Source organism: Myotis daubentonii, chromosome 4, assembly GCF_963259705.1.
Source record: "Myotis daubentonii chromosome 4, mMyoDau2.1, whole genome shotgun sequence".
NCBI classification, from domain to species: domain Eukaryota; kingdom Metazoa; phylum Chordata; class Mammalia; order Chiroptera; family Vespertilionidae; genus Myotis; species Myotis daubentonii.
Window position 1 is genome coordinate 50,925,860 of NC_081843.1, and position 15,266 is coordinate 50,941,125.

The following is a 15,266-nucleotide window of genomic DNA, read 5'->3' on the forward strand; positions in this document are numbered from 1 at the left end:
CACTGAGGAACAGCAGGCAATACACCAAATACTCAAACCGCATCACTTTCAATCAGAGCTTGGGAAGAGGTTTTCTTCCATTTGGCTCATGTGAGCTCAACCAGGTCAGATGCCTGGAGTCTTCTCTAGAGCAATGCCTGATTCCTGTGAAGGAGTCGATGGTCCCGTCATGGAAAGAGTTGCATCCTGCCCTAGGTAGACCTCTGGGCCAGGCGACAGAGGAAAAGCTGTGTTGAAAATCAAGCACATCCTCAAGTACATCACAAGCATTTATGAAAACCAGAATTTTAAACAAGGAAGCATACATTAGTCAAGTTTGTTATTGCTCTCCAAGATTGAGTATATAAATGGTTGGACGTTATAAGCTGAGGTGATCTGATCTCAGGTGATATCTGAAAGGCGTAATAATGACAAAAACTGGTACTTAATAAATCAAAATATAGAAAGAGGAAATGCTGAACTTGGTTACTACGGGTGGATAGCTGTTTTCTCGCCAGTGGTCTTTTATTTTCTCTATTTGCCGAGGGACCAGAAAATTCCCCTGAGTTGTGCCAGGGGAAGAAAAGGATGTTGAAAAAATTATAGAAAATGACTGGGTACATTTCTGCTTATCATATGGTTATGAATATCATAATACCAACATTGAGATTACATGTGCATAAATGTTAAAAAAAAAAACACTGAAGACACATACATACATAGTGTAACCATTACTTAGTACTTAACCAGGAAGTGTGCAGATGTTAGCCATGACCCTGATCAGGAACACATCAGTGATGAGCATTAAAGAAATTGGAATATGACCTAATACACAGCAATTACAAGGATATTACAAATGCTATTATGTAGGTAAATGTCTGGAAACGTTGCACCATCTAAAATAGTATACTGAATACTCTGCAATGACAAGTAAATTACATAATGGCATTGTAATTATGTTAATTATACTAGTATATGAAATTAACCCTCATCAAGAAAAACCTAGTGCTGATTCACTTTGTTGACTTTTTCTTTTTGCATTTGCTTTGCAAGAATAATCCTAAAACAGAATAAATGGTTTACTAATTTCACTCTTTGCCTTTTCTGGCATTTACTTTTTTTTACCCTAATTTGGAATGCAACCAGATGCTTCTGTAAAAAATAACAACAACAACAACAACAACAACAACAACAACACACACACACACACACACACACACACACACACACAGAATTATGAAACAAAATGGCTCTCTCTAAATCTTCAGTTTGTGGGCAACCCAGGCAGTTACCTTGCATGTGAAACTGGAAATAGGGATTGCTAGACATTCTAAATTACAAAATATGTTTAAAATGCTATGTCATTGAGGTCACAGTATAAGGCAAACTGTTCTTTCTTTTTAAGTCTGCCACTAAAAATGGCTATAGAACATTGAGGATTATTCTAAAATAGCAGTATGTAAGAAGTATCTAAAAGTCTTTTGAATCCATGTGTAATGGCAGTGTTGATTAAACCCTTCTAAGAAAATGTAAAAAAAAAAAAAAAAAAAAGGCCAGCTGATGGTCATATCCACACTTGGGGGCTTATTGTCTCAGATTTGGTATGTGTTAGTAGATTTCTAGAAATAACTCTTGCCTGCAACACATGGATGGTGCCAGCCTAGTCCAGGCCGGCAAAATCCTATTAAGATTCTCTGTGCAGTCCTTCCTGGGGGACACATGGTTCACCCACAGTAAATATGGGTCCACAAGAATACTACGAGGTTCATGGCAGTACTCAGGAGAGACTAGCCTATAGTCAAGATTCCCGGGCCCAGAGGGATCAGAGGGACTGTGGCCAGCTGAACAATGCCCAGCAAAGTATTGTTCTCTACGAGTCATGCTGGGAAACACTCCTCTGAAGCACGTGACTAAGCAGAAGTTTTTACTTATTTCAGGGTATGACATGTCTGAAATATTTTCCTTTTGGCTTCCTACCAGCTCATCAGTGTGGAAAATGGAAGCAGCTCAAATCTAATATCTAGCATAGAAATTCAGGTGTCATTTTGTTTAGAAAATACTCTAGAACAGTGCTGTTCCAATACCGTAGCCATTAGTCGCATGTGGCTATTGAGCGCTTGATTTACTAAAGGTGTAACATATACTCCTGGTTTTGAATACAGTATAAAAACAAACATTTAAAATATTAATTATTCATATTGATATGCTAGAATAATAGTTTGGCTATGTTGGATTAAAATATACAGTTAATTTTGCCTAATACTTTGTTTTGTTTTTTAAGTGGCTAAGAGAAAATATTTAATTACGTATGTGGCTTGCATCATATTTATATTAGAGAGCACTTGTTCTAGATGATTACTTCTTCAACCATATTATCCTAACTTCTACCTTATTCATGTATTCATGGAATGAATGAGCTTTACAGTTTGAGAAAAATCACTGGAATTCCAATTAGGTTTTTTAAATAGTGGCGATCAAGATTGTCCTTTCTGGGAAAATAACCTAGGTTATGCTATGCATCTGGACTTATCTGATAACAAAAATCAATAATGTAATATAACTGTCAGCTCTAAAATGCAAAACATAATTTATTGCTCTTTGCTGAAATTCCCTTAATTCTTTTGCTTTAAATATAATTTGACTAGGGGTAACATTATGAAGTAGTTTATCAAAATAAAGCTCTATCTGCTATTATTTAGCTAAGTAATCTTTGAGAGAGATGATCTATCCCATTTCATCAGGTAATATCAATGTTTGTAGTACTTTCAAAATGTTAACCCAATAATTTGAACCTATGTTGTATTTCTTCTGACTAAATTAGCCGCTATTTAGGCATTATTAAAACTTAATCTTTAACATACAAGTCAAGATTCAAAACTTCCAGTGATTTTTAAAGAGTGCAATTTATAGATTAAAAATAAATTACCCTTACACCCTCTAGAACTCATCAAGGAATAGGCATGTTACTCATTTAAATGGGTAAAACGCTCACATACACACTGGCCCTGGCATTCACAGTGCTGTTTCTAAAGTCCACAGGGCCAACCACTGAAGTCAGACCTGGATGCTGGAGGAGAGAACTGCCCTGGGAACAAAATAGGGCTGGGAGGGACCCTATGATCTGATCTTCCAACTAATTGCCATTCTATAATAATATCCTTTTTCCCTCTCTTCTTTCCATTTGAAATATATGGAACTTTTACTGTACATACCTGTTAGATCTCACTGGGAAAAGTACACCAGGCAATTTATCATTTTTAATGGAAATCTTAATGCTTAGTAAAAAAAGGCATTCTTAGAGGTTAAAAATAGTGAGCCCTTTATAATAGCTGTAATGGAAATTTTGATAGAGAATAAAGATGGAAAGAAACAGAGCAGAAGAGGATAAGTACTCTCTACTAGTTAATAAAAATAAAATAAAACAAAAATCGTCTTTTTCTGAGCCCAGGTGATGTGCCTCACTTAAGGGCTATTTCCTCCAAGTCAGCGACCTGTCAGGCCCCTCAACTACGGAAGATGAGAAGTCCTACCTTGTTTTCTTCTCAGGAGAATGGCAGTAAAGGAAGATATGTGCTTGGAAAGCAGAATGTCTGCCAAGGTCCAATCACTCCAGAAACCAGAGATTTTATTTCATTGTCCAATATAATAGCTTTGAGAAAGTACCCAAATAATTTTTTAAGATCTCTTTTTTGGAATAGTATTTTTATGTGATAGTCATTTTTTATTATAATTTTGTACATTGTAATTCTTTTTTGAAATTATGAAAATGTACTAAAATGTGATACATAATTTCATAAAAATGTTCATCTTATTTCAAATGAAATAAATCTGAGGTACTTGTAATTTAAATGTGATCTGTATTAGGGAAAAGCGTTTATATGAAAATCAAAGAAATATCTTTTGGAAAAAAATCATAGTAAAGTATAAAATCTAATGTTACAGCTTCTCAAGTCTGACTTAAAATCTGTTTTTTCATCCTTTCTTTTGTTTTTGTTGTTTAAGGTAAATAAAAAGATGCACTGTCCTAAATTGACATGAACACTTATGAACACTTTCAAAGCTACATTGCAAAATGTGGGCACTTCATTCCAAGTATGAGAAAAAGATATACTAGCTTTTCAAAAATATCTCTAGTTTATAAGCAGTATATCTAAATAACCATCAATTGAAAGGGAAAAAAGACTTTATAAACAAAAATGTTTCCTTATGCTAGTAAATCAATAATGAATGATCTTTTAATGAAATACTATTCCCAGTCTATTCAGACATTTTGGCATTAGCCTGTGGGATAGATTTTCCTAAATATTTGAAACTTGGTAATTGTAAAGTTTAATCCATAACAATGCTCCTATCTTTAAAGGTGTACACGCTCATTAATAAATCCAATTTTACCTGGAAAATGATGAGTCAATATATGTTATTCTAAGTCCTAGTCTTATCCTGTCCTTATCTTTTTATCTTAGCTAAAATTATTTTTTTAAAATAATTTTTATTGATTTCAGAGAGAAGGGAGAGAGAGATAGAAACATCAATGATGAGAGAGAATCATTGATTGGCTGCCTCCTGCACACCCCCTATCCAGGACCCAGCCTGCAACCCAGGCATGCGCCTTTGACCGGAATCAAACCTGGGACCAATTGAACCTGGGACCCTTCAGTCCGTAGGCTGATGCTCCATCTACCGAGCCAAACTGGCTAGGGCTTCCCTAAAATTTTTTACTCCTCCCTAAGTGTTGTCCATCAGAAGGACATCTCATTAGATAGCAATGAAGGATGAATTGGTAAAATACTTTCTCTAGGATTGTAAAATGGAACAACTGTAAGATAGAATATTTTTGGTTATTAGTAATATAGAATATACAGCTAAGGATAAAATAAAAGAAGCATTCTCTACACAAGCTTTGGAGCATATGGTTTCATGGCCCTTAAAGTATGCTTCAGTTTCTTACCGTTGTGGATTTTTTTGCACATGCCATACAACTATAAAGCATAACCATCTCCTTGTAAACACTTGAAACACACTGATGATAAGTAAAATGTGAATGTCATAGAAATACATCTTAGAGCACTACCTACTACTGGCTGAGGAACAGTCCAAAGGGAGGATTGCCTTGTGAAGAAATCCAAAGGGTACCAATGGTTAGGTTTTTCAAAGCAAAAACCATTGGTTAATATTTACTTCAAATGTGTGCTCCTGGTCCCTGAAAATGCAGGTTTTTAAATGTCTTTACTTATAGTTTCAAATTTAACTCTCATCGGTATTAAGCATCCACTGCATACCATAGAAGACATTATTTTTCATAAAGCAGTCACATGCATTGAAGTTAGGATTACCAACTGATATATATGTATTTTTTTGCACCTCAAAAACAGAATCACTATGGCGCCTGCCGTGCTTCCACACCTTCCTTGCCGAAGGACGCAATGTATAAAGTACCGGGAGCTGGCTTCCAGATCGGAAGGAAGCCGGCTTAGTGCTCCGGCAGGACCACATCGTTCTGCTCAGCTCCAAATCCCAGGGCAGGCTCTTCAGGCTCCTCTTGCTCTGCTTCAGGGCTTGCTTCTTCCTTCACAATGTTCAGCTGCTCCTCTGCTGGGCCCTCCTCTACTTCTGGGCCAGCCACCTCCAGCCCATCCTCTAGGGCCCCGGGCACCATCAAGTTGGCCTCGGCATCATTTGTATCAGCATTTTGACTTTCTCCTTCAGCCCAGCTCTTCCTCAGCTCAGCCTCTGCCATCTCAGCTGCCACTTGGGCCCCATCTTTTTTAACCTTCTCTTTCGGAACAGCTTCAGCAACAGCTTCACTGCCGTCGCGGGTTGGAGATGGCTCCCGGCTGGCCTTCTGGTTCTCCTGGATGCTGCCGTGGCTACTGCTGGCGCTGCCCAGCCGGGAGGAGGCCACCACGGCCTTCACTGCTGCCTGATTGGAAACAGAGGGTCGGGTGTCACCTCCACTGAAAATCCCAAACTAGAGCCCAATCTCAACTTTGCATTTAGGAAGTTTGCTTTTTATGTTAGTGTTCAATCTTTCAAAATATTATTATACCAAGATTGTTATATGAAAACTCGTTTGGAGAAATAACAGAAAAATCTCTTTAATCCTAAACCGGTCTGTGTATTCAATTATCTGGACAATTGAAAGTCCGAGTAAATGTGTTTGTCCATGGATTACCAGTTTTCAAAAATTTTAGAGTGTGTTTCCCAAAGTATTCGTTTCATGAAACATTGGTTCCATAGATGTATTATAATAGAGGTTATAAGGATAAAAGAGTTCCATGGTCAGATTTATTTGAGAAAGCCCAAGTTGAGTTAAGGTTATTTAATCCAGAGTATTTTAAATTAGTTTAACCATGAAACCCTTCAGGTTTATTTAGTATCGGCCTATAAGTGATGTCTGAGTAGAGTACCATTTTTTGCTCCCAGCTATTCTCTAAAATCCTTGTGTATATATAGCTGGTCCTAAACACCAATATATAAGAGAAAAGCTATTTTCTCTATTCCACATATGTCTTATAAAAATAGATACATTTCTCTGGATAATTTTCTGTCATTTGAATTTAAATTTTTACCAAGTATGCTAATTATTTATCTATATTATAAAACATAGTTTTTAAAGATTGTTTCCCAATATTCATATATTCATGAAGAAGACAACTTTCTGAATAAATATCAGTTTCCTAAACAATGCCATTGAAGCAGGTCAGCTTTAAGTAAATGAGAAGCAGTGATAATATATTTGGTGAGTAAATCTCGATATACAACGTATTTCCCTTTGTTAACAATCAATTACTATCACGGATAATTTAAGACTGTAAGCGGTTTTATGCCAGCATGGTTGGGATCTCAAAGCAGGATTTTCCTGTTACCACAGGAGATGAATAATAGTATTAGATGAAGAATGGTGGAATTGTCTTTGGTAGTTCAAGATAAGGGAGACATCTTCAAAACAAACAAACAAGTCAAATACCATCTTACCTTAAGCTTGCGTCGGGCATTGAATTCTTGGAGCTTCTTTTGAGCAGTATCCATGTGTACAAAATTGGCTGCTTTGCCTGTGACCCATGGGTGCTGGAGAGCTTGGAAGGTAGTCAGCCGTTTCTTAGGATCCAAAACAATTAATTTCCTGACCTGAAGTGACAAAGAGCCAAAGGAGATTTTTATGGTGACTTGGGCTTGTCCCTCAGCTTGTAAAGTTCTAGGTCTGATTCTGTTTCCCTAGCATTACCACTGAATATACTTAAAAAACATTTTTTTAAAGCTATCAGAGACCACCATAGGTAAGAATGGCTTCAGGCAGTCGTAGCTGAGGGAGTGAAAAGACAGTGGTGTATGCCACCTGAGAGCCCAAACTGTGAGAAGACTTTCCAACAGAGGTCAAAGAAACAGGTCCTGGCTGGCCTGTGGAGTGTAAGCTCTTTCAAGGAGAACCAGCATCTGAATAATACTAGGCTGCACTTCACATCACTTAGAATTCAGAGCTTTAAACACGTCTCAGTGAAGATGGAATCATTTGCTCATCATCATTCATTCTGTGGGGATTAAGTGACAAAAATGGGATAGTATCATAGCCTTTATGGTTATGCCACAATGCATACATTTATGGTTCTCTCTAATCCTTTGGGGATACTTGAAGAAATAAACAGAGTGTAGGGGTAAAAACCTATTTAGAATCAAAGTAAGGTGGTAGTGGCTTGGGGACATGATTTGTTTTAAGAACTGAATCCAGCCATGGCAGCCCATTCTGGGAGGTTTACCCTTACTTCTGAGAAAGAGCAGACAATAAATTGCCAGGAAGATCAACAACCCAAATAAGGCTAACAAGGGAGGTATCTGGAGTGAGTCAGAGACTATTTGAAGTCAGAAGGCATGTTTCAGGCCCTACTTATGTCTCTAACTGTTGTGACCCTAGACAAAGACCTACTGTGAATTGAGTGCTGATGGACACTCTCCTAGGCCCTTTTGTTATATGATCTCATTTCCTTTGTAAATCCATTCATCCTATATAATAAAAAAAAATGCCAGGCTCATGGCTGGTGAGCACAGCAGCAGTAGTGGGAGCCTCTCCTGCCTCCACAGCAGCACTAAGGATGTTCGACTGATGGCTTAGGCCCACTCTCCCATAGGGAGTGGACCTAAGCCGACAGTCAGACATCCCCTAAGGGCTCCCAGACTGCAAGAGGGCACAGGATGGGCTGAGGGACTGCCCCCCCCGCCCCCCTGAGTGCATGAATTTTCATGCACCGGGCCTCTAGTGTGTGTGTGTGTGAAAATCACAGCTATCATCTGTTGAATTCAGATATATATATATATAAATTTTAAAAAACACATATAATCCTTTGCATAACCTTATTAATTCATAAAGGAGGGATGGAAGGAAGCTCAGAAAGATTTAGTGACTTGTCTAAGGTCAACCTGTAATTAATGGAAAATGTATTCAAACTCAGGTCTGTGCTACCTCAGAGTTCATCTTGTGGTCACTACACAGTAGTGCCTCCCAGGCAGTCAACTTCTCCGACCTTTGGTCTACTAGGGTGTAAAATGAGGAACTTTGAATGATTTAAGGTCTGAGGTCTTTTCTAACTCTAATAATCTAAGAACTGAACACAGGCTAACAAAATCATACAGCATGTCAAATGAAGTATAAATATCCACTTCACCTTTTGCTTTTCTGTAAAATATGCAAAGAAATATGTATTTGGGGTAAAAACCCTGAATTTGTAAAGGGCAAAGACATGAGATTGCTTAGGCTTAAAATCTGGGAGGAGGTGGAGGGAGCTACAGATGATTAAGAAAATGAATGCACAGCAATAAATAAAAATCTGATAGTAGTCATAGCTATCATCTGTTGAACAGGTGAACTAATACTTTTTATGTAAATGATGCCTAGTCTTTAACAATCCTTGACAATTAGATATTTTCCTCCCATTTTCCAATCATCCTTTTCTTCTTCCTCATGATTACCATTCTCCTCCTCATGAAAATACAAAGAATTTATTGAAAGACAATAGGTACCAAAAATTTACATATACCAGCATTAATCTTTACATTTGAAGATACTGAAGCACTGAATTATTAAGAAACTTGCAGAAGGTCAGAGAGATCCAGGTTTCAAACCCAAACCTTACAAATATCCGACAGTCCCCTAACAACCTGACTCCCCCCTCATTGGCACTGTTGCCTCTGTTGAATACAGAACAGATGTGGGTTCTGCTAGTAAGTACAGATTCAGGATTCCTGTAGTTCTGAAGCTTTATAAATTTATTGACTAACAGAATTTAGTTAACTGAAGAAACATCGCTACTAACTAATGCTCTTATCCATTTAATTTTGGAAGGGATAAAAAAATATGAAAGAAGGGCTAAATAAAGGAACTATTATTGAGTTGGTGGTTGTTACTTAGCATGTATTATATCCTTTAAGTCTCCCAACAATCTAGAGATAGGTATCAGTGTCATCCCAGATAAGAAAACTAAATCATAAACAGGTTATATAACAAGCCCAAGGCTATACCTTTAGGTTGCGAGGAAGGGGGCACTTGAATCTAGCTGTGTCCAATTTTTAAAAATCCATGGTCTCTGCCCTGATTCATTGTTTCATTCAGTAAACATTTATAGTCTGTATTACATGTCCACATGGCACTAAGATCTGGGCACATATGTTTGATCCTCTTCCAAAGCTTAAGGAAGGCTTTTGCACAAGTAACTATAAGTGGGGGCTAGCATGAAAGAGGAAGTCTAGGGGCAAAAGAATAATTTAAATGGAGGAGGAGGGACTGCCAAAGCGGGGCAGACTAAGCCTCCCCGAGGATGTCAAATGACAGCTAAGGCTTGAAGATAAGAGTTACCCCTGCAAGAGGTGTGTGTGTGTGTGTGTGTGTGTGTGTGTGAGAGAGAGAGAGAGAGAGAGAGAGAGAGAGAGAGGCACGGTGAGGAGGAAGAGGGGGGAAGAATGGAGGAAAGAACATTACAAGGCAGAAGAGAGAACAATGACCTGAATCCAGAGCTGCAAGGACTGGAACCCTGGCGCACTGGAGTGCAGAGACCAAAGGAAAGTGACAGGAAATGAGTGGCATGAGAGGGTGACAGGCTCCAGACCAGGCGATGTGAGTAGATCTTGTTATGGAGCTTGGATTTAGCCTAAGAGACTTGACATGATGCGATTTACTTACAAGATTATACCTGTGGATCCTGTGTAGCGAAGGTCATGAGAAGAGGCAGGAAGATCAGACAGGAGGTTGTGACAGTGGTCCAGTGGGAGAGATTGGAGCATGGGTTGGACAGTGGTGGTGGCAGTAAAGAGAAGTGGATGGATTCAAGAGATGTTTAGGAGTGTGGGGCCTGACTTGAGGGCAAAGTTGGGATGACACATCCACACGTCACACATACTCCCTCGCCGCCTAGGCACACTGGAAAAGTCACGGCCTATAGGGGATCTGCCTCATGAAAGAATGTGGATGGTAAAGAGAAAATGTTTGGAGGGAAAAAAAAGCTTTGGATGAGGGGTCTGGAAACCTGTTTCTTTAGTTCCTGACAATGACTTTTTGCTAGAAAGCTATATGACCTTGGACAGTCATTTCATTTCTCTGGGCTTTAACACATTCATCTTAAAAATGAGGGAAGCACCTGGCCCATGTGGCTCAGTGGTCTATGAACCAGGAGGTATGGTTCGATTCCCATTCAGGGCATATGCCCAAGTTGTGGGGCTTGATCCCCAGTGTGGGGCATGCAGGAGGCAGCCAATCAATGATTCTCTCTCATCATTGATGTTTTTATCTCTCCCTCCCTCTTCCTTCCTCTTTGAAATCAATAAAAAAAATATATATTTTTTTAAATGAAGGGAAGTCATCTTAGATCCCTTGGAGATCTAATTTCTGTGATTTAAAAGTCAGCTTTTAGTAATTTCTGAATAATTTTTTTCTAGAGGATTGATGGTAAATGTTTAATTATATGCTAGTATCCTCTTTATTTTAGAACTGGTGGGCCAGTTTGTTGAATACAAACAAACTTCAATATAAGCCTAAGTGACAAGCAAAGTAAATAAATCAAGCCAACAACAACAAAAAGCAAACAAAATGCACTGTTAGTACAGTGTAACTTATTTACAATGCCAATAATGCATGTTGGGACTTGTGTTAGTATCAGGATATTTTAATAAGTTTAAACATTTTAAGAAAAGAATATTGTTTTAGTTTAAATACAACCAAATCTAGGTAATAGCCAGCCATGTTAAAACAGAATTCTTCTGTGTAAATTATGTTTAGATTCACCTAGCACATCTGTCTTCATAAGCAAGGCTCTGCACTGACTAAGTGGAAAAAATTATTAATACTGTAGTAATTTGTAATCTGTGATAACTCAGCTAATGATGAGTCAAACATACCTATTTTTCATTATGTATAACAAAAATTTATTAGCTTGCATTGTTTTATTAAAAATACAATTATAAAGAAACTAGGGGCCCGGTGCACGAAATTCGTGCACTGGGTGTGTGGGGGGGGGGCGGGAGTGTCCCTCAGCCCAGCCTGCCCCCTCTCACATACTGGGAAGCCCTCAGGCGTTGACCCCCATCACCCTCCAATCGCAGGATTGGCCCCTTGCCCAGGCCTGACGCCTCTGACAGAGGCGTCAGGCCTGGGCAGGGGACCCTCATTTCCCCCCATCACTGGTTCTGCCCCCAGCCCAGGCCTGATGCCTCTGCCAGAGGTGTCAGGCTTGGACAGGGGACCCCCATCTCCCCCCGATCACTGGCTCTGGCCCCCGCCCAGGCCTGAGGCCTCTGGCCCAGGAATCATGCCTGGGCAGGGGACCCCCATCTCCCTCTGATTGCTTGCTCCACCCCCCGCCCAAGCCTGACGCCTCTGACCCAGGCTTCAGGCCTGGGCAAGGGGACCATCATATCCCCCCAATCCCCGGCTCAGCCCCCGCCCAGGCCTGAGGCCTCTGGCCCAGGAACATGCCTGGGCAGGGGACCCCCATCTCCCTCTGATCGCTTGCTCCACCCCCCGCCCAAGCCTGATGCCTCTGACCCAGGCTTCAGGCCTGGGCAAGGGGACCATCATATCCCCCCAATCCCCGGCTCAGCCCCCCGCCCAGGCCTGAAGCCTCGGCCAGAGGAGTTGACCCTCATCACCCTCCGATCACCAATCACCGGATGGGCCCCTTGACCAGGCCTGAGGCCTCCGGCAGAGGTGTCAGGCCTGGGCAGGGGACCCCCAGCTCCCCGCAGTTGCAGGCTCCGCCCCTGCCCAGGCCTAACGCCTCTGGCTGAGGCGTCTGGCTCGGGCAGCGGGGACCCGCAGCTGCAGCGGCCCCGCGATCGTGGGCTCCGCTTTAGTCCCAGGCAAGGGACCCCTAGCTCCTGGGACTGCCAGCTTCGACCGTGCCCAGCTCCCATCGCTGGCTCCACCCCTACTTCCTGCTATCACTGGCCAGGGCGGCAAAGGCGCCTGATTCTCTGATCATGGCTGGGGGGCAGGGCAAAGGCGGCCCCAGGGCCGCCTTTGCCCTGCCCCCCAGCTCTTAGCTCCTCCCTGGGTTTCCGATCACTGTCAGTGGCAGGGGGCTTCTTCCTGCTTTCCCTTTCGCCTCCCTGCATTGTGCCTACATATGCAAATTAACTGCCATCTTGTTGGCAGTTAACTGCCAATCTTAGTTGGCAATTAACTGCCAATCTTAGTTGGCAGTTAACTGCCAATCATAGTTGGCAGTTAATTTGCATATAGCCCTGATTAGCCAATGAAAAGGGTATCGTCGTACTCCAATTACCATTTTTCTCTTTTATTAGTGTAGATAAGATATTAAGAGGAGCAAATTGTACAAATGACACTGCCCACTAGTAAGCTAAAAATGAATGTGAGGGATTTTATTTTGTTTTGTTTTGATCACACTTACCAAGTCCTTGGCATTTAGAGATACTTCATCCCACCAGGGGGAGATAAAGTAATATTCACAATTCAGAATTCTCCTGAACATGAACTGGTCACCTCTTTCATCATAGAATGGTTCAAATCCACAAAGTCTAGAGGGACAAAAGATAGAGAATACAATGTCTTTCAAAACTTAAGTATCTTTCACCAATATTTTTGCAGAAATGTCAAGAAAGTTCTTTCTCACAGCTTCCTGTTATGAATGCAAGTCTTCTCAGCACAGGTATGAAATAGCCTCGTTACAATTTGTCTTTGAGTGTGTAAACACACAATCATGTTATCAGGAAGTAGGAATAGATACAAAACCAACTTTAGATTTCTAAGAACAGTTACACCAATATTAATAATTATGACACAAAACACCCATGACAATAGCTAACATTATTATAAGCACCATGCTCATGACTCTCCATGAATTTTTTCTCCAGGAATCGAGAAGATAGTGATTGATTAGAGTTCCAGTTTATTACGAGGTGGAAGAATTAGGATTTAGAGAATAGAGATTTAAAGGTGGGAAGAAAAGATTTTTCAGTCATTTTTATTCAGACCTATCCACTGAATTCCTACATATACATAAGCATTATATTTCCATTGCATTCCAGTTTGGATATCAGAGTGAACAAAGACAGGAGTTAAAACTACTGTTGGAGAATGGCCTTTTGAAACTTCATACAGTGAACAGATAGATGCAACCAACAGAGATGAGCAGCCTAGAGTCTCTTCCACCTTGTATGAGAACCTCGCTGTTGTACATTTTACAGACATTTCACTATGTTCCCACTCATTTTCCACAGCAGGGCCAGGAAAAAAAAAGAATGGAGGAAGTGGGAGAAAAGAAATGGAGAACCATCTGTGGCATCCCAAAGAGAGAGAGGAAAAGTGAGCTCCAGGTCCAGGATCGCGAAGCCTCCACTGTTTCTAGATGGTGAAGGTTCTGAAATCACTAGGCACCAAAAGGAAACTATAAAAAAAAAAAATCCCTGCCAGGGCATGTGTTGCATTTGACAGAGAATGGGGCAAGGAAGAGGGGAAGAATGAATAAGTTAAAAAACATTTCACCAAATTCTTCCTGGCTAGATTGGTGCAGAGCATGAAATGTTTTGCATCCCAACATAATGGGTTTCTAAGAAGAAACAATTCCGCACGACCCTTTGCTCTGGGAACATCCCTTTGGGAGAGTCTTTGTCTTTTTCAAACATTCAGGAGCAGCCAGGCAAAGGCAAGGCCAGAGGTGCTGTGGCCCAGGCCATGCACCCCCCTCTCCCACTGCAGTGCCCCCACAGAGGATCCGACTCCAGCTTAAGGAGAGAGGGGAGCGCATGTCCACACCTTGACAAGGAGGCAGCCCAGCCTTACCTGGCCCTCCATAACCCTAGAAAAATAGCCTGTTGGTTAGTCATGGAGAAATTAGCCAACTTTCCAGGTTTAGTTTAGCTTGTGTTTCCTGGAAATCTAGAGAGAAAAATGACAGTTCAGAAGGTACAGTACTCAAATGCCTTTCTTTCATTTCAGTCATGTCAGCAATTTTGTGCATTGGTGACAGAGGTAAAAAGTTTATGTCATGTCAGCCTGAAGGGCCAAAAGTGAAAGAAATGTGACACACAGCAGAGTGCGCGCGCGCGCACGCGCGCGCGCGTGTGCGCGCACACACACACACACACACACACACACACACACACACGTCAAAAACGCTTTAGAAATGGGAAAATGAGACTGCTGACAAGGACCACTTAGGAGGGTGCTACGATTACACTGGCCTGATGTGTGAATGTATAGTACAATGGCTCCAAGACATTGGGCAGAAGTGCCTTGTTGAAAGCTGAAGGAGAGTTTGAATCTCTCTCGTTAACCTGATTCTGACTCTGACCTCAGCATTGCAGTAGTTGTTTTTGTCTGTGGGGACAAGAGTTTAGTTGTAAAGGTAGAGGGACCAGAATTCCTGTGAGAAACAACAACATGGCCTTCATTTCTAGCCTACTGTCATCCTTGGAAATAGCGAGGTCATAACACAAAATGGTCTGGCAGAACTTTCAATGATAATAAAGGAGATGCATAGGTCCAAGGGCACAGTTCCCTGGAGAAAAATGTTCCAGTGAACCTCCCCAGGTAGACTTCACCAATTATTAATGAGCTACAGATGCATGAAAAGTCCCCAGACCCCCTGGCAATGGGCAAGGAGACACCTGATGGGTGGTGCTGCTCTTATATCAGTCAGGGGCCAAGCAGATGTACAGTCCTGGGTTCATCCTAGCTGATGCCTGTGTGGGTGGCCAGAGCGGTTCATGCCTGGGGCACATAAAAAATAAAGGCCCCCAGGCTAACAGGAGTTAGACCAAAATTAAGGGATGTTTGTTGTAAGCAG

At 41.1% G+C, this 15,266-nt stretch overlaps 1 protein-coding gene and 1 pseudogene across 2 annotated transcripts in view; one reads left to right on the forward strand and one right to left on the reverse strand.

Moving 5' to 3' along the window:
- Window positions 1-3,222: 3,222 nt before the first annotated feature.
- CAMK4 (calcium/calmodulin dependent protein kinase IV) overlaps window positions 3,223-15,266 on the reverse strand; it is a 160,906-nt gene continuing 148,862 nt past the window's right edge. For both annotated transcript variants that reach the window (XM_059693925.1, XM_059693924.1), the window contains 3 exons: window positions 12,870-12,996; window positions 6,955-7,107; window positions 3,223-5,899 (listed from right to left, as the gene is read on the reverse strand). In XM_059693925.1, coding sequence (XP_059549908.1) covers window positions 5,450-5,899; window positions 6,955-7,107; window positions 12,870-12,996 — 730 coding nt within the window. In that variant the 3' untranslated portion in view covers window positions 3,223-5,449. The remainder of the gene's footprint in view (window positions 5,900-6,954; window positions 7,108-12,869; window positions 12,997-15,266) is intronic.
- Window positions 15,061-15,203, forward strand: LOC132233994 (small nucleolar RNA SNORA48; annotated as a pseudogene).